Source organism: Coregonus clupeaformis, chromosome 14 (assembly GCF_020615455.1).
Source record: "Coregonus clupeaformis isolate EN_2021a chromosome 14, ASM2061545v1, whole genome shotgun sequence".
Taxonomy (NCBI): domain Eukaryota; kingdom Metazoa; phylum Chordata; class Actinopteri; order Salmoniformes; family Salmonidae; genus Coregonus; species Coregonus clupeaformis.
The window spans coordinates 10,284,477-10,308,226 of NC_059205.1; the positions used below are offsets into that span (position 1 = coordinate 10,284,477).

A 23,750-nucleotide genomic window follows, 5' to 3' on the forward strand; every position below is an offset into this window, starting at 1 on the left:
TACTCTAGGTCCGCTATCCTACAGAGATCAAATGTTTCATATGAGGAGACGGTACAGAATGTCACCTTTTATTTGAGGGTATTCTCATACATATCCGTTTTATCGTTTAGAGATGAAAGCACTACATGTATTTAGTCCACCTATTTTAAGGTTTCAAGTGTTTGATGCCTTCAAAATGGGGGGACTAGATTCATAGTGCTTTAAATTCTATATGGTAAAACATATGTATGACAATACCCTCAAATAAAAGGTGACATTCTGTACTGTCGCCTCTTATGAAACATTTGATCTCAAATCCAAAATGCTAGAGTATAGAGCTGAATTAAACGTTTTAGCTTCAGCGTCCAAATAAATATGTAGGGGAGTGTACGTGCACAGACGCACCAGGTTTTTTTTCTGGATCAAAATTGGGGTTAGGTGGTGGGCGTGACGGGGGCGTGATCAATGGCGCGGTTGCCGACTGAACATTTTAGAGGCCCTCTTGTCCTGCAATTCTACACATTTACCATGAGGCGAGAGATAAATAATTTTCAAGGCTAATTTTCAGCAAATCTACACATTTTGCCATGGCTTATGCAGTGTTCTTATGCTATCAGAGTGACTCAAACATAATAAAATCAATGGGGGCCCCATGCCATGACAATCAATGGGGGCCCCATGCCATGACAATCAATGGGGGCCCCATGCCATGACAATCAATGGGGGTCCTAACGGGCTAGATTTTATTTGGGTGATTGTTCTCAAAGATGATCATATTTTTTTTAAATATCTGGTTTAAGTCATTTAAGTTTACACTGAAAATGTTTTCCCAAATTAATGATTTTTTATTAAGTCCCGCCCAAGCCTTTTCTATGCAGAAAAAACCCTGCACACGCACAAACACACAGGCACCAGATGAACTCAAGTGTTCAGGTTTTTTCAAGGGTCACGGACACTCACATACTTCCACAGGAAGAATTACATTCATAAAGCGTAGCAAATTCTCAGAGAAACACAGCAATATATTATTGATGCATTGGAATGTTATTCAATCTTGGCAAATACAGTAGTACCACTCACGCTTAAAACACACACAGTGCTTTCAAATGCATAATCTGAGTGTGTTGATTTAGAAATAAAAAAAAATCCCTCAATTTCCCTCAGTAAGGTCCTGTTCACACACATTCTCTTTCACTCTTGACATGTCGTTGGAGCAGCAATCAAGGCAGGTGAGAAAGTGTTAGTGGACGATTCCATAGTTCTTAGTCTTTGTGAAGCTGAAGAAATCAACTGGTGGTGAGTGCAAGGCAAGCCCTCAACTGGAAAGGCATAATCTCTGGGCCTCTTCACCATGGCTCAACTAATAGCAGAAAGAGGGTGATCGGCTGCCACATACTGGGCACTTGTCAGTAGTCACATTGCTGGGGTTCTTTGTGTGCTTTGGTGTGTATGGGTAAGGACAGTTATGGTATAGTTACGGTCAAGAAGTTGATAGGATCACAGGCTGATTGCGAGCTCTGGCCTTGGTTCATACGTAGTACTCAAAAAAGGCATCACATTACTATTTTTGTTTAGTCCTGGATGTGGGGCTAGTTATCCAGGCAATGGAAGGTTCTAGACTTTATATTGTTTATAAACTAGGGCCGGGACGATACCAGTATTGCGATACTTGTTATTATCTTGGAAAGGAAACAAAACACGAAGCGGATTTAACTTCTTTAGGAAAACAGCCCTTATGTTGGAGTCACATTTATTTATTTTCCAAGCTATAGATGGGTTAGCTGTCAATGTCACGAAAACGATGTGAACTCTTCAAATAGGGCAGAAGTCTGTGAGTTGTTGTGATTCTGGATGGCCAGATAACTACCAACAATGACAAGAAACTGCCATGTGGGGAATCGTAAGTGACTCGATTCAGCTAGTTTCATCTTCTTCTTGATATCATGTCTTGTTTTGAGGTGTTTTGACTGATTTCATGTCAATACTAATATGGCAAAACATTTGCTAGCTAGCTAACCAACAACTGTTACGATGTATTTGAGACAACAAGTGCTCATTGTGCAAATGTATTTATGTTTTCAATAAACATTTGGAAAATAAATATAGTTGACATGTTTTCAACAATCTAAGCCAACCCCGTTGGTTTTTCCCCATTGTTGCACACGCGTCGGTTGTGTTGCTAAACAACCAACCCACCTATTGCACACACTATTTTACATACAGCAGGTTGTTAAAGGACCAAAGAGTTTGGTCTGCTTCGTGTTTCATTTTTGCCATGGAAAAATATTGCGATACTGGTATCGTCATAGCCCTATTATAAACCAGTCAGTTGTCCAGGCAACGGAAGGTTCTAGACTTGATACTGGTTATAAACCAGTCAGTTGTCTGGGGAATGGAAGGTTCTAGACTTTATATTGGTTATAAACCAGTCAGTTGTCTGGGGAACGGAGGGTTCTAGACTTGATGTTGGTTGTAAACCAGTCAGTGGTCCAGGGAATGGAAGGGTCTAGACTGGGTACTGTATGTGCAGCTATTGACTATATGTGGGCATGGCCATGTGTCACATGCTGACAGTGTGGTGGGGGGTGCTGGTGGTATAGGTGACGGTAGCGGGTTTGGGGGGCCAGTCGGGGTCCTCCTGCAGCTCCTGGGCGACTTGCATGTAGCGCACTCTGGAGGTCTTCCCCTTCCGACAGAACAGCCAGGAGAGGAACGTCGCGCACCAACGCTCATTGGCAGACTAGAAATAGTACATACACAAATCAAACAAGAAAACAGCATAGACAACTGTAGGGTGATTCCTCTCGAAACTAGAACAAAAAAATAGGGGGATTTTCACGAAATTGACTACATAGAAAGGTCCTTTGGAGGAAGGATTTGACACAGGGGGGTCCGAAATTATTGACCCCCTTGATAAAGATTAGCAATAATGACTGTATAAATAATTCGAATACTGAGCTATACTGTATGTTCCAAAACATTGGGAAATTATATTATTTTATACTAATATATATATATTTTTAACTAGTAATATTCTTTTTTCAAAAAGGCAGGGGTCAAAATTATTGACACCCCTAAAGATTCTTATAAATAAAGTAGTCAAAAGTTAAGTATTTGGTCCCATATTCCTAGCACGCAATGACTACATCAAGCTTGTGATTCTACAAACTTGTTGGATGCATTTGCAGTTTGTTTTGGTTGTGTTTCAGATTATTTTGTGGCCAATAGAAATGTATGGCGTCATTTTGGAGTCAAAATGACACAATACAAGAATATGTTTCTAAACACCTCTACATTAATGTGGATGCTACCATGATTACAGATAAATCGGAATAAATAATGAATAATTATCAGTGAGAAAGTTAAAGCGGGTCAAAGATCATACTCCCAAGACATGCTAACCTCCCCTGTTATTGGTAATGGTGAGAGGTTTTAATTATTTATTTTATACAGTGATTATTGCTCATCTTATCAATGGTGTCAATATTTTCAGACCCCACTGTCTATTTGGCATTTGTATCTTAAAGCATAATTGAGAAATCATTCATTGAAGGAATATTTGTGACATTTTGGCATTACCCAGGCCTCCTTTAAGACTCCATAATGTTTCATCTGTAGGGGCTACAAAGCAAAAAATTGGTGTCATATGAAGTTACCACTTGCTCCGTAATATTAGTAGTATTTTGTTTTTAATAACAATTTATTACATTCATGAATATTAAAAAATATAACCTTTTTGATTTGACCAACTTTTTTATATATTGTTGAACATAATACAGTGGGGGAAAACATTTCACGATCGTCGGTAAGAGAGGAGGACCAAGGCGCAGCGTTGAATGCGAACATATTTATTATAGGTGATACACGATCAAAACAACAAAACGATAACGTGACAGTTCACGGTCTAACACAAACCAACTAGAAACAAGATCCCACAACTACTGTGGGAAAACAGCCTGTTTAAATGTGGTTCCCAATCAGAGACAACCAGCCACAGCTGACACTCGTTGCCTCTGATTGAGAACCACACTGGCACACATAGAAATGAAACACCTAGAACTACAACACAGAAATCGACACACCCTGGCTCAACATAACAGTGTCCCCAGAGCCAGGGCGTGACAGTACCCCCCCCTAAAGGCGCGGACTCCGACCGCGCCAACCAAATACCACAGGGGAGGGACCGGGTGGGCACTCCGCCTAGGCGGCGGATCCGGCTCCGGGCCTGTTCCCCGCTCCCTCTCCAACCCCCCAAAGTATCCCTGGTCCGGTCTGGCCCCGCTGACCGGAGCTGGACTGCACACTGGTGGAGCGGATTGCTCTAGCTCCGGCGTGAAGCATCTGACCGGTGCCGGACCAGGCACCGGTGGAACAGGCACGGGACGTGCCGGACTGACGACGCACACCACTGGCTTGGTGTGGGGAACAGGCACGGGACCGTGCCGGCTGACGACGCACACCACTGGCTTGGTGTGGGGAGCAGGAGCGGGCCGGACCGGGTGGCGATGCGCACCATTTGCTTGGTGCGGGGAGCAGGAACGGGCCAGACCGGGCTGACGACGCACACCACTGGCTTGGTGTGGGGGAACAGGCACGGGCCGTGCCGGGCTGACGACGCACACCACTGGCTTGGTGTGGGGGAGCAGGAGCGGGCCGGAGCGGGCTGGCGTGCGCACCATTGGCTTGGTGCGGGGAGCAGGAACGGGCCAGACCGGGTGGCAACGTGCACCATTGGCTTGGTGCGGGGAACAGGAACAGGACGGGCCGGGCTGGCGACGCGCACCATTGGCCTGGTGCGGGGAGCAGGAACAGGACGGACCGGGCTGGCGACGCGCACCATTGGCTTGGTGCAGGGTGCAGGAGCAGGCCGGGCCGGGCTGGCGACGCGCACCATAGGCTTGGTGCGGGGAGCAGGAGCGGGCCGAACCGGGCTGGAGACTCGCACCATTGGCCTGGTGCGGGGAGCAGGAACAGGCCGGACCGTACTGGGGACACACACCACTGGCCCTACGCAGGGATCTGGAACGGGCCGGACCGGACTGGTAACACACCCCAGTACCTCTCGCCGTGCCTCTACACCTTCCATCCCCTCTTCGACCAGTGGCCCCCGTAACCTGGCGGCCTCCTCTGCCAACCCGCTGGGCCGCTCTGTCGCGGTCTCCTGCTGGCCCGTCGTCCACGGCGTTAGCCCCCCCCTAAAAAATTTATGGGCTTCACTCCTACCCGTGGACCAGGTCTCCATACTTCTCGCCAGCCTTTCGCCCTTCTGCTTCCACGTCAAGCCCCTCTCTTCCTCACCCGGCTTGACCCAGTCGAGGAGGCGCTGGATATCCGCTAGGGATTTCCCTGGCGATGGCTCCTGGACCCGCTGCTTGGTCCAGTTCTGGTGGGATCTTCTGTCAAGATCGTCGGTAAGAGAGGAGGACCAAGGCGCAACGTTGAATGCGAACATATTTATTATAGGTGATACACGATCAAAACAGCAAAACGATAACGTGACAGTTCACGGTCTAACACAAACCAACTAGAAACAAGATCCCACAACTACTGTGGGAAAACAGCCTGTTTAAATGTGGTTCCCAATCAGAGACAACCAGCCACAGCTGACACTCGTTGCCTCTGATTGAGAACCACACTGGCACACATAGAAATGAAACACCTAGAACTACAACACAGAAATCGACACACCCTGGCTCGACATAACAGTGTCCCCAGAGCCAGGGCATGACAAAAAAGTATTTAGTCAGCCACCAATTGTGCAAGTTCTCCCACTTAAAAAGATGAGAGAGGCCTGTAATTTTCATCATAGGTACACGTCAACTATGACAGACAAAATGAGAATTTTTTTCTCCAGAAAATCACATTGTAGGATTTTTTATGAATTTATTTGCAAATTATGGTGGAAAATAAGTATTTGGTCAATAACTAAAGTTTCTCAATACTTTGTTATATACCCTTTGTTGGCAATGACACAGGTCAAATGTTTTCTGTAAGTCTTCACAAGGTTTTCACACACTGTTGCTGGTATTTTGGCCCATTCCTCCATGCAGATCTCCTCTAGAGCAGTGATGTTTTGGGGCTGTCGCTGGGCAACACAGACTTTCAACTCCCCTCCAAAGATTTTCTATGGGGTTGAGATCTGGAGACTGGCTAGGCCACTCCAGGACCTTGAAATGCTTCTTACGAAGCCACTCCTTCGTTGCCCGGGCGCTGTGTTTGGGATCATTGTCATGCTGAAAGACCCAGCCACGTTTCATCTTCAATGCCCTTGCTGATGGAAGGAGGTTTTCACTCAAAATCTCACGATACATGGCCCCATTCATTCTTTCCTTTACACGGATCAGTCGTCCTGGTCCCTTTGCAGAAAAACAGCCCCAAAGCATGATGTTTCCACCCCCTGCTTCACAGTAGGTATGGTGTTCTTTGGATGCAACTCAGCATTCTTTGTCCTCCAAACACGACGAGTTGAGTTTTTACCAAAACATTATATTTTGGTTTCATCTGACCATATGACATTCTCCCAATCCTCTTCTGGATCATCCAAATGCACTCTAGCAAACTTCAGACGGGCCTGGACATGTACTGGCTTAAGCAGGGGGACACATCTGGCACTGCATGATTTGAGTCCCTGGCGGCGTAGTGTGTTACTGATGGTAGGCTTTGTTACTTTGGTCCCAGCTCTCTGCAGGTCATTCACTAGGTCCCCCCGTGTGGTTCTGGGATTTTTGCTCACCGTTCTTGTGATCATTTTGACCCCACGGTGTGAGATCTTGCGTGGAGCCCCAGATCGAGGGAGATTATCAGTGGTCTTGTCTTCCATTTCCTAATAATTGCTCCCACAGTTGATTTCTTCAAACCAAGCTGCTTACCTATTGCAGATTCAGTCTTCCCAGCCTGGTGCAGGTCTACAATTTTGTTTCTGGTGTCCTTTGACAGCTCTTTGGTCTTGGCCATAGTGGAGTTTGGAGTGTGACTATTTGAGGTTGTGGACAGGTGTCTTTTATACCGATAACAAGTTCAAACAGGTGACATTAATACAGGTAACGAGTGGAGGACAGAGGAGCCTCTTAAAGAAGAAGTTACAGGTCTGTGAGAGCCAGAAATCTTGCTTGTTTGTAGGTGACCAAATACTTATTTTCCACCATAATTTGCAAATAAATTCATAAAAAATCCTACAATGTGATTTTCTGGATTTTTTTTTCTCATTTTGTCTGTCATAGTTGACGTGTACCTATGATGAAAATTACAGGCCTCTCTCATCTTTTTAAGTGGGAGAACTTGCACAATTGGTGGCTGACTAAATACTTTTTCCCCCACTGTAACTCTAAGGCATATCAAAGTTCCAGAGTGCGATCTATGCTACTTTTAGAGTTATGATCCAATTTGTTAGCATTTCCAACAGAGTGAATGTGAAAATGGATTCAAAATGGTCACCTTCTGCTGGTGATTTGTAGGATGTGCAATGATACAAGTAAAAGGAGGGCTGTGATTGGTTACATTGCCTACTATGCCAATTTCTCTGTATAAAATGGGCCATAACTTTAACACTAGCAGAGCCCACACTGGAACTTTGATATGCCCGTAGAGTATATTATGTTCAACAATATATTGAACAATTAGCCATATATTTTCTATTTTCAATATTGATGTTTATATTTTTTTAATAGTCATAAATTGTTATGGAAATCAAAATACTACTCATATTACATGGTAAAGCTTCATATGACACAATTTTTGGCTTTGTAGCCCCTAATTATTACTCAATTATGCTTTAAAATACAAATGTCAAATATATGTCAACAATCCTTCCTCCAAAAGGAGCCTTCTATGGATTACATTTAGTGAAAATCCCCCAAATCATGGTATTTTTTTGTTCTAGTTTCGTGAAGAATCACCCAGTATCAGCATAGACCACAGTTGCCTTTAGTGGCGTACAATTCTACACATGTTGCTAATCTCATGCTATTCTACACATGTTGCTAATCTCATGCTATTCTACACATGTTGCTAATCTCATGCTATTCTACACATGTTGCTAATCTCATGCTATTCTACACATGTTGCTAATCTCATGCTATTCTACACATGTTGCTAATCTCATGCTATTCTACACATGTTGCTAATCTCATGCTATTCTACACATGTTGCTAATCTCATGCTATTCTACACATGTTGCTAATCTCATGCTATTCTACACATGTTGCTAATCTCATGCTATTCTACGCATGTTGCTAATCTCATGCTATTCTACACATGTTGCTAATCTCATGCTATTCTACACATGTTGCTAATCTCATGCTATTCTACGCATGTTGCTAATCTCATGCTATTCTACACATGTTGCTAATCTCATGCTATTCTACACATGTTGCTAATCTCATGCTATTCTACACATGTTGCAATGAGGCTGAGAGAATTTTGCTTGTTTACAGTAAATGTTCTGTAATTTTCAACATTTTTGCTATGGCTAATGACCCATTCATATGCTTTCTGGGGGGCAACCTCCAGGGTTCTGGGGAGAGGGGAAGGGCGGCGACCTTGCGGGTGTGTGGTATGCCAGTGGTTGCTTTTCAAATGCTGCAGAAAGTATTTTTATTCCTAGTAATAATGCATGATATATCAGACTAAATATCTGTATTGGACAATAATTGCTTAAAACATGATATCGGTATAAATATCGGTATCACACAATATTATTTAATATCGGCTCTTTCATAGCTGATATTCAGATGATATTTTATTTCTAAAATAATCTGCCACTTAAACGCCAGGTGTGCTTGCATGAAGTTCTTGTTTCTGAGAGAAGGTTTGCAGACATTTCTGCAAAGCAGTTTTAAAAATATCAGTATCGTCTATCACAGCCCAGAAAATAATGGTTCTAGGACTGAATCTTTCTATATCGGTGCATCTATAGTTCTTAGTCATTTAAATCTCACTTACTTCTCAGCTTCTTCAATCATAAAAAAGACAAAATAAATTCAGCACAAAACAAATGCACTGTATATCAAGCCCCTCAAAAGCAAGAGCCAGGATCAATGTATCAACGTTGTGTATGCATAGTGAGGGGGGAAAGGGAGGGATAACTACTATGGGTCATAGTGGGGGAGATAACTACTATGGGTCATAGTGGGGGGGATAACTACTATGGGTCATAGTGGGGGGATAACTACTATGGGTCATAGTGGGGGGGATAACTACTATGGGTCATAGTGGGGGGGATAACTACTATGGGTCATAGTGGGGGGGATAACTACTATGGGTCATAGTGGGGGGATAACTACTATGGGTCATAGTGGGGGGGGATAACTACTATGGGTCATAGTGGGGGGATAACTACTATGGGTCATAGTGGGGGGATAACTACTATGGGTCATAGTGGGGGGGGATAACTACTATGGGTCATAGTGGGGGGGGATAACTACTATGGGTCATAGTGGGGGGATAACTACTATGGGTCATAGTGGGGGGGATAACTACTATGGGTCATAGTGGGGGGATAACTACTATGGGTCATAGTGGGGGGGATAATTACTATGGGTCATAGTGGGGGGGATAACTACTATGGGTCATAGTGGGGGGATAACTACTATGGGTCATAGTGGGGGGGGGATAACTACTATGGGTCATAGTGGGGGATAACTACTATGGGTCATAGTGGGGGGGATAACTACTATGGGTCATAGTGGGGGGGATAACTACTATGGGTCATAGTGGGGGGAGATAACTACTATGGGTCATAGTGGGGGGATAACTACTATGGGTCATAGTGGGGGGATAACTACTATGGGTCATAGTGGGGGGATAACTACTATGGGTCATAGTGGGGGGATAACTACTATGGGTCATAGTGGGGGGGATAACTACTATGGGTCATAGTGGGGGGGATAACTACTATGGGTCATAGTGGGGGGGATAACTACTATGGGTCATAGTGGGGGGGATAACTACTATGGGTCATAGTGGGGGGATAACTACTATGGGTCATAGTGGGGGGATAACTACTATGGGTCATAGTGGGGGGGGATAACTACTATGGGTCATAGTGGGGGGGATAACTACTATGGGTCATAGTGGGGGGGATAACTACTATGGGTCATAGTGGGGGGGATAACTACTATGGGTCATAGTGGGGGGGGATAACTACTATGGGTCATAGTGGGGGGATAACTACTATGGGTCATAGTGGGGGGGATAACTACTATGGGTCATAGTGGGGGGGATAACTACTATGGGTCATAGTGGGGGGGGATAACTACTATGGGTCATAGTGGGGGGGATAACTACTATGGGTCATAGTGGGGGGATAACTACTATGGGTCATAGTGGGGGGGATAACTACTATGGGTCATAGTGGGGGGGATAACTACTATGGGTCATAGTGGGGGGGATAACTACTATGGGTCATAGTGGGGGGGATAACTACTATGGGTCATAGTGGGGGGGGATAACTACTAGATCTACAGAGTGAAAGAGAACAAATTAAAGATGCAAAGCCTAAACATTCCCAACCTGAGGTGTGTGAGTAGCGGAGGTGACGGCCATGCCATCGCTGCCCCCCTGCTTGTCTCGACTGAACACCAGCTTCCATAAGATGATGTCAAGGACCAAAGTCTAAGGAAGATTTCATTGGGCAGGAGTGAAAACAAAATTGCTACTGATCGTCCATAGTAGGGGGTGATGATCAGGTTATGAGCAAAAACAAGGATGTCACTCAGAACAACAGTAAAAAATATAAAAAACAGACATTCATTAAGAAATATTGATTCAATGTGATTGTTATATTTGATTATTGAGTCAATTGATTGGATTAGTGTCATTTTATACTCACAGATTTCTACATGCAAGATTCTCAACAAGCTGAATCCTGTAGGAATTTTTCAATAAATTGGCTATATAGATAGATTGTAGGGCGAATACACATGCAATTCCCTATAACATACTGTACCTCCAATAGGAAAGACACGGCGGCATTCACTAGGACAATGACGACCACTGTTATGCGCCATTCATGGGGAACACACACAATCTACAGGGAAAGAGCATGATGGGGTTAGCTAGTCTCAAAACAAAAGCATCACTAGCAAGGCATACACTACACCACATCATGCCAGGCAACGGCAGCCATTTTGGGTCGGCCATTTTGTCTCACTCACCTCCAGGAAGTTGTCGATGGCAGGAACAGGATACAGCATGATCATGAAGAGGAAGATGTACAGAGCCACACAGGACAGCATGAACGGCCCTATTGAGATCGGTTCGAACAAAATGAGGTTACCAGTAACTACGTCATTTTACTGCTCATACAAATTATGGACAATTTAATTGACATCGGGGTTGGGGTCAATTCCATTTCAATTCCAGTCAATTCCGGAAGTACACTGAAATTCCAATTCCAATTCTCTTCAATGATTTTCAATGAGGAACATTTGGAAATTAAAATGGAATTTGGTTTACTTTCTGAATTAACTGGAATTAAAAGGGAATTGACCCCAGGCCCAGATTGACATATCAGACGAGGTATACTGTAAGCCATAGCTTCATAGTAAATGTTAGCTCTATGTAAAACAATAACATTAGCATCTTAAATCTGCTGTTGCTGTGGATTCAAACACAGTTGACAATACACAGGTGGAGCTTACAGTTTTTATAGCTTGGCTGTCTGAAAGGTTTTCCCTTGGAGAAGATGATGGCCACTGCCAGGTACTGGAAGGAGGAGACGTAGAAGAGTGTAGTGTTCTCATAGTTCCTGATGTTCTTGTGGTCGACATGTGACGTCATGTTGGGACCATGGGTGAGATTGGCACTGGAAATATTACAGGCACTGTTGAAGAAAAACTTGGGTTAGCATGAAGATAACTTTCTTGGACCTAATTACATGGGCCAGATGTTATACCTCAGATTGTTTCCAGGATATGCCAAGATCTTAACTGTCATCCAGAGCAAACGTCTAAGGGATGGACTTCCTTGGTGTAGACACACCACTAGGTGGCATGGTGGAGTAGCCCTGATCAATCTCTTGGACCCCCAGATAACTTTCTTGGACTTCTGGATTGGGTTTTTGGACCTTCCATATACAGTAAGTCTCTCAGATCACTTTTTGGACAATCAGATAACTCTTTCAGACCATCAATAGGGGTCTCCCTGATTATTTTGTTGGACAATCAGATAATATTTTGGATCATATATATGGTTCAGATTACCCTTTGGACCATCAGATAACTTTCTGGGTCATAAATAGCCAAATAGGTGTCCCAGTTTCCTTCCCCCAGCCCAGGCAGTGCAGTACTCACTCCGAGAGGGGCGTCCATTTCTCGTACCAGTTCTGGCCCCGGACCCAGAGGAAGGCCAGGACCTGGAAGGCCAGACAGGTGAGGATCTGGGTCAGCACGGAGAACAGCAGAGGGCCTGAAATCAGACTGGACGGGGGCCGCCGCGCCACCAGATCCTTCCATGCCGGGTTCAGACTCACTGACAATAAATAATCAACAATAGGAAATCAATAACTGGCAGTAAAGTTGATACATTTTTTGTCATTCATTTCAGTGATACAGCACTGATACAGTAATTAGGATGTGAATATCTGAGTCCCCCATATATAAATGATCAATGTCTAATTATTGTATTTACTTTATTTTATTACTTATCTATTTTTTTACTTAACACTTTTTTATTTTCTTAAAACTGCATTGTTAGTTAAGGGCTTGTAAGTAAGCATTTCACTGTAAGGTCTACACCTGTTGTATACGGCGCATGTGGCAAATACAATTTGATTTGATTTGAGATACTCAACTCAAGTAATGCTGGTTGAAACATTCTGGAGATAGGTTTCTATTACTCACTTGTGAAGGCAATGATCAGAATGATAGCAACGTCAATGAAGAGGAACTGGAAGTCTCCCAGGTTGCTGAGGATCTAGAACAGAGAGAGACACACAACCCCTTAAAAACTGATCTCAAACCAGCCTTTACCATATTTGTCAGTTGATCATAGCAGCTAAACTGATCTCAAACCAGCCGTTATCATGTTTGACAGTTGATCATAGCAGCTAAACTGATCTCAAACCAGCCGTTATCATGTTTTGTCGGTTAATCATAGCAGCTAAACTGATCTGGGACCAGCACTCACAGAGTAGAGGAGCGTGACACTGAGGTACTGGATGATGCTGTACAGGGCCATGAACTTGAACACACAGAAGGAGGTGATGAGAGCAGCTCGCCCCTCTCTGTGGAGAAACAACAGGCCATCATTCAGCCTGGCAACTCTGGATGAGACTACTTTGATACAGCTCTTCAAATACCTCAACAGATACATTTTATTCTACAGACATATATTTGACTGGTACTTATGCCATGTAATTTATACCAACTGTATAAGGACTGTCAAATAAATAGACAGTTGACATTGTTGATGAAAGGGATGCTGGTTCCTCTCTAGTTTTTCCTGGCCACTGTGCTTCTGCCTTTGCATTGCTTGCTCTTTGGGGTTTTAGGCTGGGTAACTGTAAAGCACTTTGTGACAACTGCTGATGTAAATAGGGCTTTAGAAAATACATCTGATTGATGCTACAGTACCTAATGAGGTTGGGCACACAGGAGATGTTGGCGGTGGAGGAGGTGAAGGGGGAGGCGACCGAGGCCTCCAGCTCTGACAGAGAAATCCCACTGTGAGCTCTCTTTAGGGCCTGGAGATAGCAGAGGGAGGAGGGGAGGTCACTCAACGTGCTCCATATAAATGCTAGGAACATTGGTTGTGGATTCAATTACTGTGGGGGCCAGGTGAAGGGTAATAGTCTGTCTGGAAAAATACTTTTTATAGCAGAGTTATAAGAGGGCGGCATTACAGGAAAGAGACGTCTGTTCCTAATAGTGCCGTCATGAGAATACTGTCCCCTTATGGAATCTACTGACCGATGTCATACTGCTTGAGCTGTGTACAGTTAGTAAACAGCTGATCCTATGGTCCAGACAGTGGCCCCATTCAAGCATTCTTTACAATAATATATGCCAGCTGCTTTTTCCCAAAGCGACTTACAGACATGTGTGCATACATTTTACATAAGGATGGTCCCGGGAATCGAACCAACTATCCTGGTGTTGCAAGCGCCATGCTATATCAACTGAGCTACAAAGGACCACATGAATAGCAGTAAAACATGATGTTATAGCATGAGATGAAACACACTCAGTACATCTCTTCAGGACAGTAGTACACCTAAAAATTACAACAAAACGAAAAATGACAACCCCATACTTACGCCACAGTCATTGGCACCATCACCACACATCCCTACAGTATAGCTTCAAAGAAAGCAAAAAAATAGGAGGTAATTAACGCCAAGTGGTCAACATATTACTTCACTGGATAACAGAAATGTTGCATAATGTAGTTTCCCAGTAAGCACAAGACGTTGAAAATACGTCTTTTCAACGTCTTTCCAAAAATATGTATTTTCATCCAAAAGGACGTATTTTCATCCCAAAAATATGTATTTTCATTCAAAAATACTTATTTTCAACGTCTTGTGCTCGTAGGGTTAGTGCTGAAGAGGAGACTCACTCCACACTCTGTAGGACCTCTACCAGCTGAGTCTTCTGGTCAGGAGCCATGCGGGCGAATATTGTGGCACGCAGTGCCAGCTACAGCATCACCCAGTGGACAGACAGAGCATTACACTAGCATCAAATAATGCTGTATTACAGTGTGACTAAGGCTGTGTTTACACATGCAGCTCAATTCTGATCTTTTGCCCAATTATTGGCAAAAGAGCTGATCTGATTAGTCAAAAGACCCATGAGTGGAAAAATATCTGAATTCGGCTGCCTGTGTAAACACAGCCATGGGTCTTACAAACCCAGCTCAGTTAATGGAGGCACTGAACACTAGAATGTAGCAATTTAGTACGTCCGTCATCCTACAGTCATTTTATTTATATTGTCCAAACAGAGGGATGGAATTTGGCACTGACCTTTTGGACCAGGTCAGGGAAGTGTTCGGTGATGACAGCGAAGGACCTGCCACTCATGGCAAAGTGGTAGCGCTGCTCCTGCTGCATGGGCTGCTCACCATAAGTAACATGGCCCACATCCTCAAGGCTCATTTCCACTGACTGGGGAACAATAGAGAAAAGGGGTTAATGAACGGCCATGATGGATCATTAGTTGCAACAACATCAATGAGGAAAAGAGAAACTGTGTACTTAGGCTACAGGACGAGCAATATACTGAATATACACATACTGCGCTATTCATCCAGGAAGTCCTTTTTAAATATAAAGATATTGTTTCCAAGTTAGACTTGCTTAATAAACTCATATCCTGTCTTTAAAGAATAGTTTAATATCAATCTACATGTCTTCTAATTCCGTTTTTCCCCTCACCTCAACACGGTTGTCTTTACTGGTGGCGTGGTTCTCTGTGTAGTGCCAATTGATCGTAGCAGGCTGGATGTCTTTGGGAGGTGTGGCGTCTGCTACGATGACCCTCTCATGAGGGGTTATCATCCCACAGTCTCTGGCTACTGATATAGCTGTTAGCATATTATCACCTACAGAGAGGGAGGAAAACAAGATGCATAACCAGTTAAATGACTAAAATGTCAAATGTAAGACGCTATACATTTCCATTGTTATCAGTGTAGGTGTGGCAGCTAGTTGTAGTTAGCTTAGTCATACCAAATGACATAATATCAGTTTATATGGCTTTGCAGTACTGATGGTTACTTCAGTGTAAAGTGCTGGTGGGAGAATGGTATTGAATATTGGTAAGATTGATACATGCTACAGTACAAAAGGCACTAGCAAACCTAAACAATCTCCCAGAATACTGACAACATTTTGTATTGTTGATGAAAACTGTGTATTGGATTGTCTTATTCACCTGTAACCATCACGGTGCGAATGTTTGCACGTCGTAGGTCTTTTAAAACCCCAGCAGTCTCTTCCTTCAGCTTGTTTTGCATGATTAGGAGCCCAAGGAACTCCATATTGGTCTCTATGAGGTCTCTGACAGGGATAGAAAACAGATTCATTCATTTAAAAAATATGAATTTAGCCCACGTAAAAATAATGCCGCTAATTAAAAGGTTACACTATTTGTGAAAGGGGGAAGTTCACAAATTCACACATTCAAATGTCTAGAATCTTCTAACAGGAAATAAGCCACAGTTCTCACTACTGTGATTCTATTCAGCACATTCTACTACCTGTTGAGGTTCTGGACCTTATGCCAGGAGAGTTTGGCCTCCAGCTGGCGATGGGCCAAGGCTATGACTCTGAACCCCTGCCTGGTGTAAGACTCCAGGGTCTCTGTGAAGCTCTCTGGTACTAGAGAGAAAAGAAGAAGAATTCATTGGGTTGCAGTCTATTAACCTGCAGACATGTTCATGTAATTGCCTAAGCCTGTCTTGACAGTGCACATACAGGTGGGGTACTGGAATAGAAGTACACGTTCTGGTAAAACTGCTCCCTGGTAAGATTGAATAAATGTCTAACTGACTTGTGTCCTCTCTACAGAGGCTGGCCATAACCTCTGGTGCCCCCTTGACGTAGGCGTCCATGCGCTTCTCCCCCAGCTTCCGGACCACCACACTCATCCTCTGTAGAGCCGACGAGAAAGGGAACTGACGGACGATCCCAATCTCATAGGACAACTGAGAGACCGACAACACATGGTCAAACAATATCCATTAAACCGTTCATCCATTCAACTTTTCCATTCACAAACAAATCCAATCACAAACAAATCCATTCACAAACAAATGAATATTCAAGGAAGGAAAGAATGATGCATTTGAAAAAGCCCTCACACTACTTACCGTCAGCTCAGACAGCTCCTAAAAACGCAAAGAAGAAAATAAGGTTTGAAGATAACTATAGTTAAGGTTTATCTACCAGATATTGAGATGTAGAGATGTAGTAGAGAGCATACTATGGATACTGTACCATGTTCTGTGCAAGATTGACTTCCTGGTTGACCTCGGGGTGCACCTGTTTGGGTGGCCGCACCACGGTGGGCATTATGGGATTGTGGAGGGCGGTTTCTTCCTCTGTGGGCTCCTCTAGAATCTGAACATCACAAACATTGGTTTTAAACAACATTAGTGACCCGTTTGATTTAGACGGGTAACCCTGGGGCCAGTCTTCTTTAGCCAACTTGTTGCTATCTTGCCAAGGCAACGATGCTGAACGCAGAAACAGTCTGGCACCAATGGCAGGGATTTTGTGCTTGTGTTAGCATGTAGCATCTTCCAGCTATTCTGTTAGCGTAGCTCTAACAGAAAGGATCCCACTGCTGCCAATATGCTTTGTGTTGTAGTCATGACGACACAAAGAAGGTTTCAGAGCATGTTTCAGTCAGCAACAGTACATATACAAGTTGGAACATTTCCATTTCCTGTGTATAATACCAGTATGTGTAACATATTGTTACAGTATTCATACAGAAACTGAGTTAGCATGTAGCATTGTTAGCATAACTACTCTGAACAAAAATATAAAACGCAACATGCAACAATGTCGAAGATTTTACTGAGTTACAGTTCATATAAGGAAATCGGTCATCAATTGAAATAAATTCAATAGGCCCTAATCTATGGATTTCACATGATTGGGAATAAAGATATGCATCTGTTGGTCACAGGTCAAAAGGTAGGGGCTTGCATCATAAAAACAGTCAGTATCTGGTGTGACCACAATTAGCATCATGCAGCTCGACACATCTCCTTCGCATAGAGTTGATCAGGCTGTTGATTGTGGCCTGTGGAATGTTGTCCCACTCCTCTTCAATGGCTGTGCGAAGTTGCTGGATATTGGCGGGAACTGGAACACGCTGTCGTACACGTCGATCCAGAGCATCCCACACGTGCTCAATGGGTTACATATGAGTATGCAGGCCATGGAAGAACTGGGACATTTTCACTTCCAGGAATTGTGTACAGATCCTTGCGACATGGGGCCATGCATTATCATGCTGAAACATGAGGTAATGGCCGCAGATGAATGGCACGACAAATGGGCCCCGAGGATCTCGCCATTGATAAAATGCAATAGTGTTTGTTGTCCGTAGCTTATACCTGCCCATACCATAACCCCACCGCCACCATGGGGCACTCAGTCCACAACGTTGACATCAGCAAACCGCTCGCCCACACGACACCATACACCATACGTCTGCCATCTGCCCGGTACAGTTGAAACTGGGATTCATCCATGAAGAGCACACTTCTCCAGCGTGCCAGTGGCAATTGAAGGTGAGCATTTGCCCACTGAAGTCGGTTACGACGCCGAACTGCAGTCAGGTCAAGACCCTGGTGAGGACGACGAGCACGCATACGAGCTTCCCTGAGATGGTTTCTGACAGATTGTGCAGAAATTCTTCAGTTGTGCCAACCCACAGTTTCATCAGCAGTCCGGGTGGCTGGTCTCAGACTATCTTGCAGGTGAAGAAGCCGGATGTGGAGGTCCTGGGCTGGCGTGGTTACACGTGGTCTGCGGTTGAGAGAAAAGGTTGGACGTACTGCCAAATTCTCTAAAACGACGTTGGAGGCGGCTTATGGTAGAGCAATGAACATTTAATTATCTGTCAAGAGCTCTGGTGGACATTCCTGCAGTCAGCATGCCAATTGCACGCTCCCTCAAAACATGAGACATCTGTGGCATTGTGTTGTGTGACAAACCTGCACATTTTAGAATGGCCTTTTATTGTCCCCAGCACAAGGAGCACCTGTATAATGATCATGCTGTTTAATCAGCATCTTGATATGCCACATCTGTCAGGTGGATGCATTATCTTGGAAAAGGAGAAATGCTCACTAACAGGGATGTAAACAAATTTGTGCACAACATTTGAGAGGAAATAAGCTTTTTGTGCATATGTACAATTTCTGGGATCTTTTATTTCAGCTCATGAAACATGGGACCAACACATTACATGTTGTGTTTATAATTTTGTTCAGTATATAACATAAACTACTGTAGGTTACAATATCCACACAGGAACAAAAACATTGCGACAACTTCGAGACAGCATTGCGACAGACTGACCCAGCCTGTGGCGTTGAACATCTTGAGGTCCAGTGGGTCTCCGGAGAGTTCTCCCTCTAGCTTGGTCAGAGAGTGGCAGGTGGCCATGCAGGACACAAACGAGGACCTGACTAGAGTCTCATTGGCTGGGTCATCCTCTGGGGGAGAGAAACTGAGGAGAAATAAATAGATTGAAAAGCTGATCTAAGATCAGTTTAGTGTTTTTCACCCATAGGGGGCTGCAGCTAAGTAAACACGTGTAAATTGTGGGTTTATGACTGAATAGCTTTAAAAAAGTAACTACAACATTAAGTAAATGTGTAACTATCCCTTTAAAAAGGAACATCTGTAGTTGCTACATCCATTTTTGGCCCTACAAATTAATAATATGTACCCATTGATTCTTGAAGAATATAACGTATAAATACTCATGAGCTTTAGTTCAACTGTCGTACCTCATCAGAACCCAAAATATAAGCTTGTTTTACTCCAGTGTTTATAAAACAAAGTAAATGTAAACAAACATTGTAAAGCCTCAAAACATGGTTAGAACTATAATGTTGATATCATGGATGGTCAGTCCTTACATCCATAACTCTGTCTATGAATTTGAGAGTGGTTACATTTCTCCAGCCCCATCCCTCAGCTTTTTACCAAAACAGTGGTGGGCTTTGTTAATGTTTCAACTGCTGATTGCCCCTTTAATGTAGTGGGGTTTTACGAGGGGACGAGAGGGGTCACAGAGAAAGGACTGGGGAAACAAAGGAGCTGTGGTATTCATCCACTGACTTCCCCATAACAACGGAGGGTTCAGAGACAGTAGATAACTGATACATGGTAGAAGAGCACATCTCTCCTTAGCCATGGAGGCCATGATGAGAAACATGGACACCGCATATCCCTCTCATTCTCACCTGCCATTTTCAGCTCTCTGGATCCCCCAAAGGTCCAAACCATCTTCAGTAAGAGTACCAGTCTGTGTGGGGAGCAGGACGGTTACACAGAAATATAATGTAGCTTCATTCTACAACTGTCTGCATTTAGTACCTGTGTGCTAGCTAGAGATTCCAAACACTTTATTTTAATATCACAGATTCATAGTTTTACAAAAACATTCTACTAGATAGAGCAAAATGTTTTGCTAGTGATTATAACAGCCTGATACTTGGAATGAAGTTTGATAGTTTGTGTTTACGTGGCATAGTGGGTACCTTGTCGAAGCAGACGAGGCATAATGGGTACCTTATCGAAGCAGACGAGGCATAGTGGGTACCTTATCGAAGCAGACGAGGCATAGTGGGTACCTTATCGAAGCAGACGAGGTTGAGCTGGCCACAGATGTTGATCCTCTGGGGGCTGATGCAGAAGATGCCCACACGTTTCAGCCGGCGCTGGGCATAGACGATGCCCGCTGTCATGGCTGCAGGCAGCGCTGGGGGCACCGTGATGGTGATAATGTCCAGAGATTCAACCACTATGGTTTTGGCTGGAACCTGTTCAAAGAGAAGAGCCTTCTAAGAAGTTTGGCTGGAACCTGGACATGGAAGGGGAAAATACTAAATGAAATTGACAGACTGCAGACATAGGGAAACGTCAACACTATTGCTAGACTAAACTGTGAGACAGTATTATTCTTCCAAATGAGAGAGGTGGTTGGGAATGGGCCATGCATGTTTAAATAATGGTAAATTCACACATTGCCAGAGGACTATTTTCACCCATTTAATACTAAACAAAAGACACAGGATGGATGCTACACATTAATGGTGGAGTGGGTAAGTTTAACCCACTGAGTACTAGCGGGAAAAGCACTACACAAATGCAATCCGTTTTTTCAATGCCTGAACAGACAAACTGCAGTACCTGGTTTATGATGCTGAGGACGATGGTGTAGACGAAGCCGATGCCAGCCACTCCCACCAGACAAAGCAGGAAGAGATACGCGTCTCTGTACAGCTTGAAGTCAGTGGGCTTGGGGTACAGGATGGAGCGCACCAGCTGGCCCTTCTCTGTGCTGAAACCTGACAGACAACAAATATTGCAAGGAAATAACCTAAATAGCATTTGAATTGAATTGAGGAGCTGCAGAGTGCCATATTAACCCTATAATTAAGTATATTTATCTCACATCCCAGTGGAAGCTGGGAGCCCATCCTCGCCATGTCTCCCTCCACCATTGTATTCAGGGAAGGTTAGTTTAAAACGGAATGCACACAATCACTTTGAGCTAGGCCTATAACACCTTTATAGCCCTGTTAATGTCAGTTAACCTAGTCTCAGACCCATGCACTAATACACATATGCTATACTTAAGCAATAAGGCCCGAGGGGATGTGGTATATGGCCAATATACCACAAACCCCAAAAGTGCCTTATTGCTATTATAAACTGGTTACCAACGTAATTAGAGCAGTAAACAAATGTTTTGTCATACCAGCGGTATACGGTCTGATATCCCACTGCTGTCAGCCAATCAGCATTCAGGGCTCGAACCACCCAGTTTATAATAGGTAATACGGGTGTATTAGGTGTATTAAGGTCAGCTCCATAACAGAAGACTGGAAACAATAAGTGGTCTCACCAGTCCTGACCACCACAGCCTTCACCAGTTCCCCAGTGTAGAAGCGGGTCTGAATGATGTGAGTGCCACAGAACAGTGTGTGTCTCTTGTGTTCCTCTATGCTATAGAGGCCAGCCCCATCTTTTCCTGAGCTGGGTAGGCTGGTCTTGGTGACAGGCACACTCTCACCTGGAGAGGACCACATAACCTGATTACACTACAATGGAAGCACAGCAGCGTTTATTTTGGCATATGGGGCCTGAGTTCCTGGACCCAGGTTAAAGCTAGCCCTGAACCGAAAAGCACTTGCAAATTAGTTTTCCCATTGAGCATGCTTTTTAGTCCAGGTCTAGGATTAATCTGGGTCCGGGAAACTGGCCCATAGTGTACAAATTAAAGGAAGAACCGTTTATAGTCACCTGTTAGCATACTCTCGTTGACGATGCAGTTTCCATGAACCAGCACGGCGTCACAGGGCATGATCATTCCATTGGACGGGATGACGATGACATCACCAGGGACCAATTCTGTGGACATGGCTTCCTCGACATCTGTGTTCAACACAACACCAGAGGGGTATACTACAAAGCAGGAGCCAGCAAACTGTGATAAACAACCAGAAATAACTACTGATTTTCTGGTTCATTAAGAAAGCTAAACTAAATAAATAGAAAAGTTATTTCATAATATTTGGCAAGTTAGCTGGCTAACTCCTTGATCCTGCTTTGTAGTATACCCCTCTCAGATGACGAGCCCATAACATACACAGCAGCATAGTCCATAAGATAACTAGTTTTTTCTTCACAATCAAGTTTAAAAAATATATATGATAATAATAATAATAATAATAATACTATGTAATAACAGATCTAGGATGAAATTATACCCATTATCAATCATTATCAAGTACACATTGTCAACCATTATCAAATACACATGATCATACTTCAAAAGTGTAACCGAAACAATGGAACAGAGGAAGTCACTAATAAAATGCAATAGTAGATAAGTAATAATGAATACACTACATTCAGCTCTTTAGAGGCAGTCTTATCAGGCCTGTTATGTACCTAGATTTCCTCTGCACACTGAGACACGTACAATACTGTGGGTCGCCACCATATCATGCAGCATGATGTATTGCTGTAAGCAGAGAAAGCGGGAATCCATTAAAAGAAACATAAGCTAAACAACACAGATGTACACACGTCTTAATATATTAAAAACAAAAAACTCCGTTTTATGTTTGAATAGGCATCGGTCTGAAGCCGAAAAAATATAGGAAATTCATAAGCACCACAATGCCTATTCCACCCATGCTCCACCAAGGTTTTCCAGCACACAGCTTTGACCTACTACAGTAGCTATGTTGGTATTGTACTTCAAACTATGTGTAGGCAGGTTGCTTAGGATTCAAACCGTCTCTTATATGATGGTAGGGAGATTTTAATTTAATGTTATCGCCCCCCCACAATAATAAACATTCTGCCAATGCCAAGGAACGAGTAACATTTAACTCCGATAACTCAGATTGAAAGGCAACATGGCTGCCACTACCACTACATCATGAGGAAGTGCTTGGTCTGGGACGATCACCCACCTTCTTGACGGTGTACAGTGAGGTTGCTATGGATATGACAGACATTAAGACTATGGCTGCAGCGTAGTAGTAATACTGTTCAGCGCTCCACAGGATCACGCTGAAGAGCTGGAAGATGTAGAACGGATTCAGGACCTGAGGACGAAATAATGAATATGGGGGGGGGGGAAATGATTGAGCTAGTTTCATCCTATGCAGCTTTAATTGTTAAAATTGCTGATTGTTTTATTGTCAATTTATTCATTTTCATTTTAGATAATGGGATTGTTGTTATCAGATGAGTCATTGGACAATAAGCAGCGTTTACTCTAAGGCAGTGGTTCCCAACTCCGGTCCTCGGGTACCCCCAACAGTACATATTTTTATTGTAGCCCCGGACAAGCACACCTAATTCAACTTGTCAACTAACCATCAAGCCCTCAATGAGTTGAATCAGGTGTGTTTGTCCGGGGCTACAACAAAAATGTGTGCTGTTGGGTGTCCTCAAGAACTGGAGTTGGGAACCACTGCACTAAGGGACAGTAGTTATTTCTAGCCATGTGACCTGACCCGTAAAAACTCTGGGGCCTAGTTGAAGACTATAAATGGGCTCC

At 43.7% G+C, this 23,750-nt stretch overlaps 1 protein-coding gene across 3 annotated transcripts in view; it reads right to left on the reverse strand.

Moving 5' to 3' along the window:
• Positions 1 to 1,996: 1,996 nt before the first annotated feature.
• LOC121580711 (polyamine-transporting ATPase 13A3-like) overlaps positions 1,997 to 23,750 on the reverse strand; it is a 30,552-nt gene continuing 8,798 nt past the window's right edge. For all 3 annotated transcript variants that reach the window (XM_041895709.2, XM_045224667.1, XM_045224668.1), the window contains exons 8-33: positions 23,158 to 23,292; positions 22,628 to 22,700; positions 21,977 to 22,108; positions 21,579 to 21,746; positions 20,861 to 21,018; positions 20,302 to 20,490; positions 19,912 to 19,973; positions 19,019 to 19,169; positions 16,919 to 17,041; positions 16,792 to 16,809; positions 16,473 to 16,626; positions 16,180 to 16,300; positions 15,855 to 15,979; positions 15,356 to 15,522; positions 14,945 to 15,085; positions 14,536 to 14,615; positions 14,234 to 14,276; positions 13,551 to 13,660; positions 13,105 to 13,201; positions 12,819 to 12,891; positions 12,270 to 12,447; positions 11,619 to 11,800; positions 11,133 to 11,221; positions 10,925 to 11,005; positions 10,489 to 10,590; positions 1,997 to 2,719 (exon numbers count right to left, since the gene is read on the reverse strand). In XM_041895709.2, the coding sequence (XP_041751643.2) occupies positions 2,540 to 2,719; positions 10,489 to 10,590; positions 10,925 to 11,005; positions 11,133 to 11,221; positions 11,619 to 11,800; positions 12,270 to 12,447; positions 12,819 to 12,891; positions 13,105 to 13,201; positions 13,551 to 13,660; positions 14,234 to 14,276; positions 14,536 to 14,615; positions 14,945 to 15,085; positions 15,356 to 15,522; positions 15,855 to 15,979; positions 16,180 to 16,300; positions 16,473 to 16,626; positions 16,792 to 16,809; positions 16,919 to 17,041; positions 19,019 to 19,169; positions 19,912 to 19,973; positions 20,302 to 20,490; positions 20,861 to 21,018; positions 21,579 to 21,746; positions 21,977 to 22,108; positions 22,628 to 22,700; positions 23,158 to 23,292 (3,132 nt within the window). In that variant the 3' untranslated portion in view covers positions 1,997 to 2,539. The remainder of the gene's footprint in view (positions 2,720 to 10,488; positions 10,591 to 10,924; positions 11,006 to 11,132; positions 11,222 to 11,618; positions 11,801 to 12,269; positions 12,448 to 12,818; positions 12,892 to 13,104; positions 13,202 to 13,550; positions 13,661 to 14,233; positions 14,277 to 14,535; positions 14,616 to 14,944; positions 15,086 to 15,355; positions 15,523 to 15,854; positions 15,980 to 16,179; positions 16,301 to 16,472; positions 16,627 to 16,791; positions 16,810 to 16,918; positions 17,042 to 19,018; positions 19,170 to 19,911; positions 19,974 to 20,301; positions 20,491 to 20,860; positions 21,019 to 21,578; positions 21,747 to 21,976; positions 22,109 to 22,627; positions 22,701 to 23,157; positions 23,293 to 23,750) is intronic.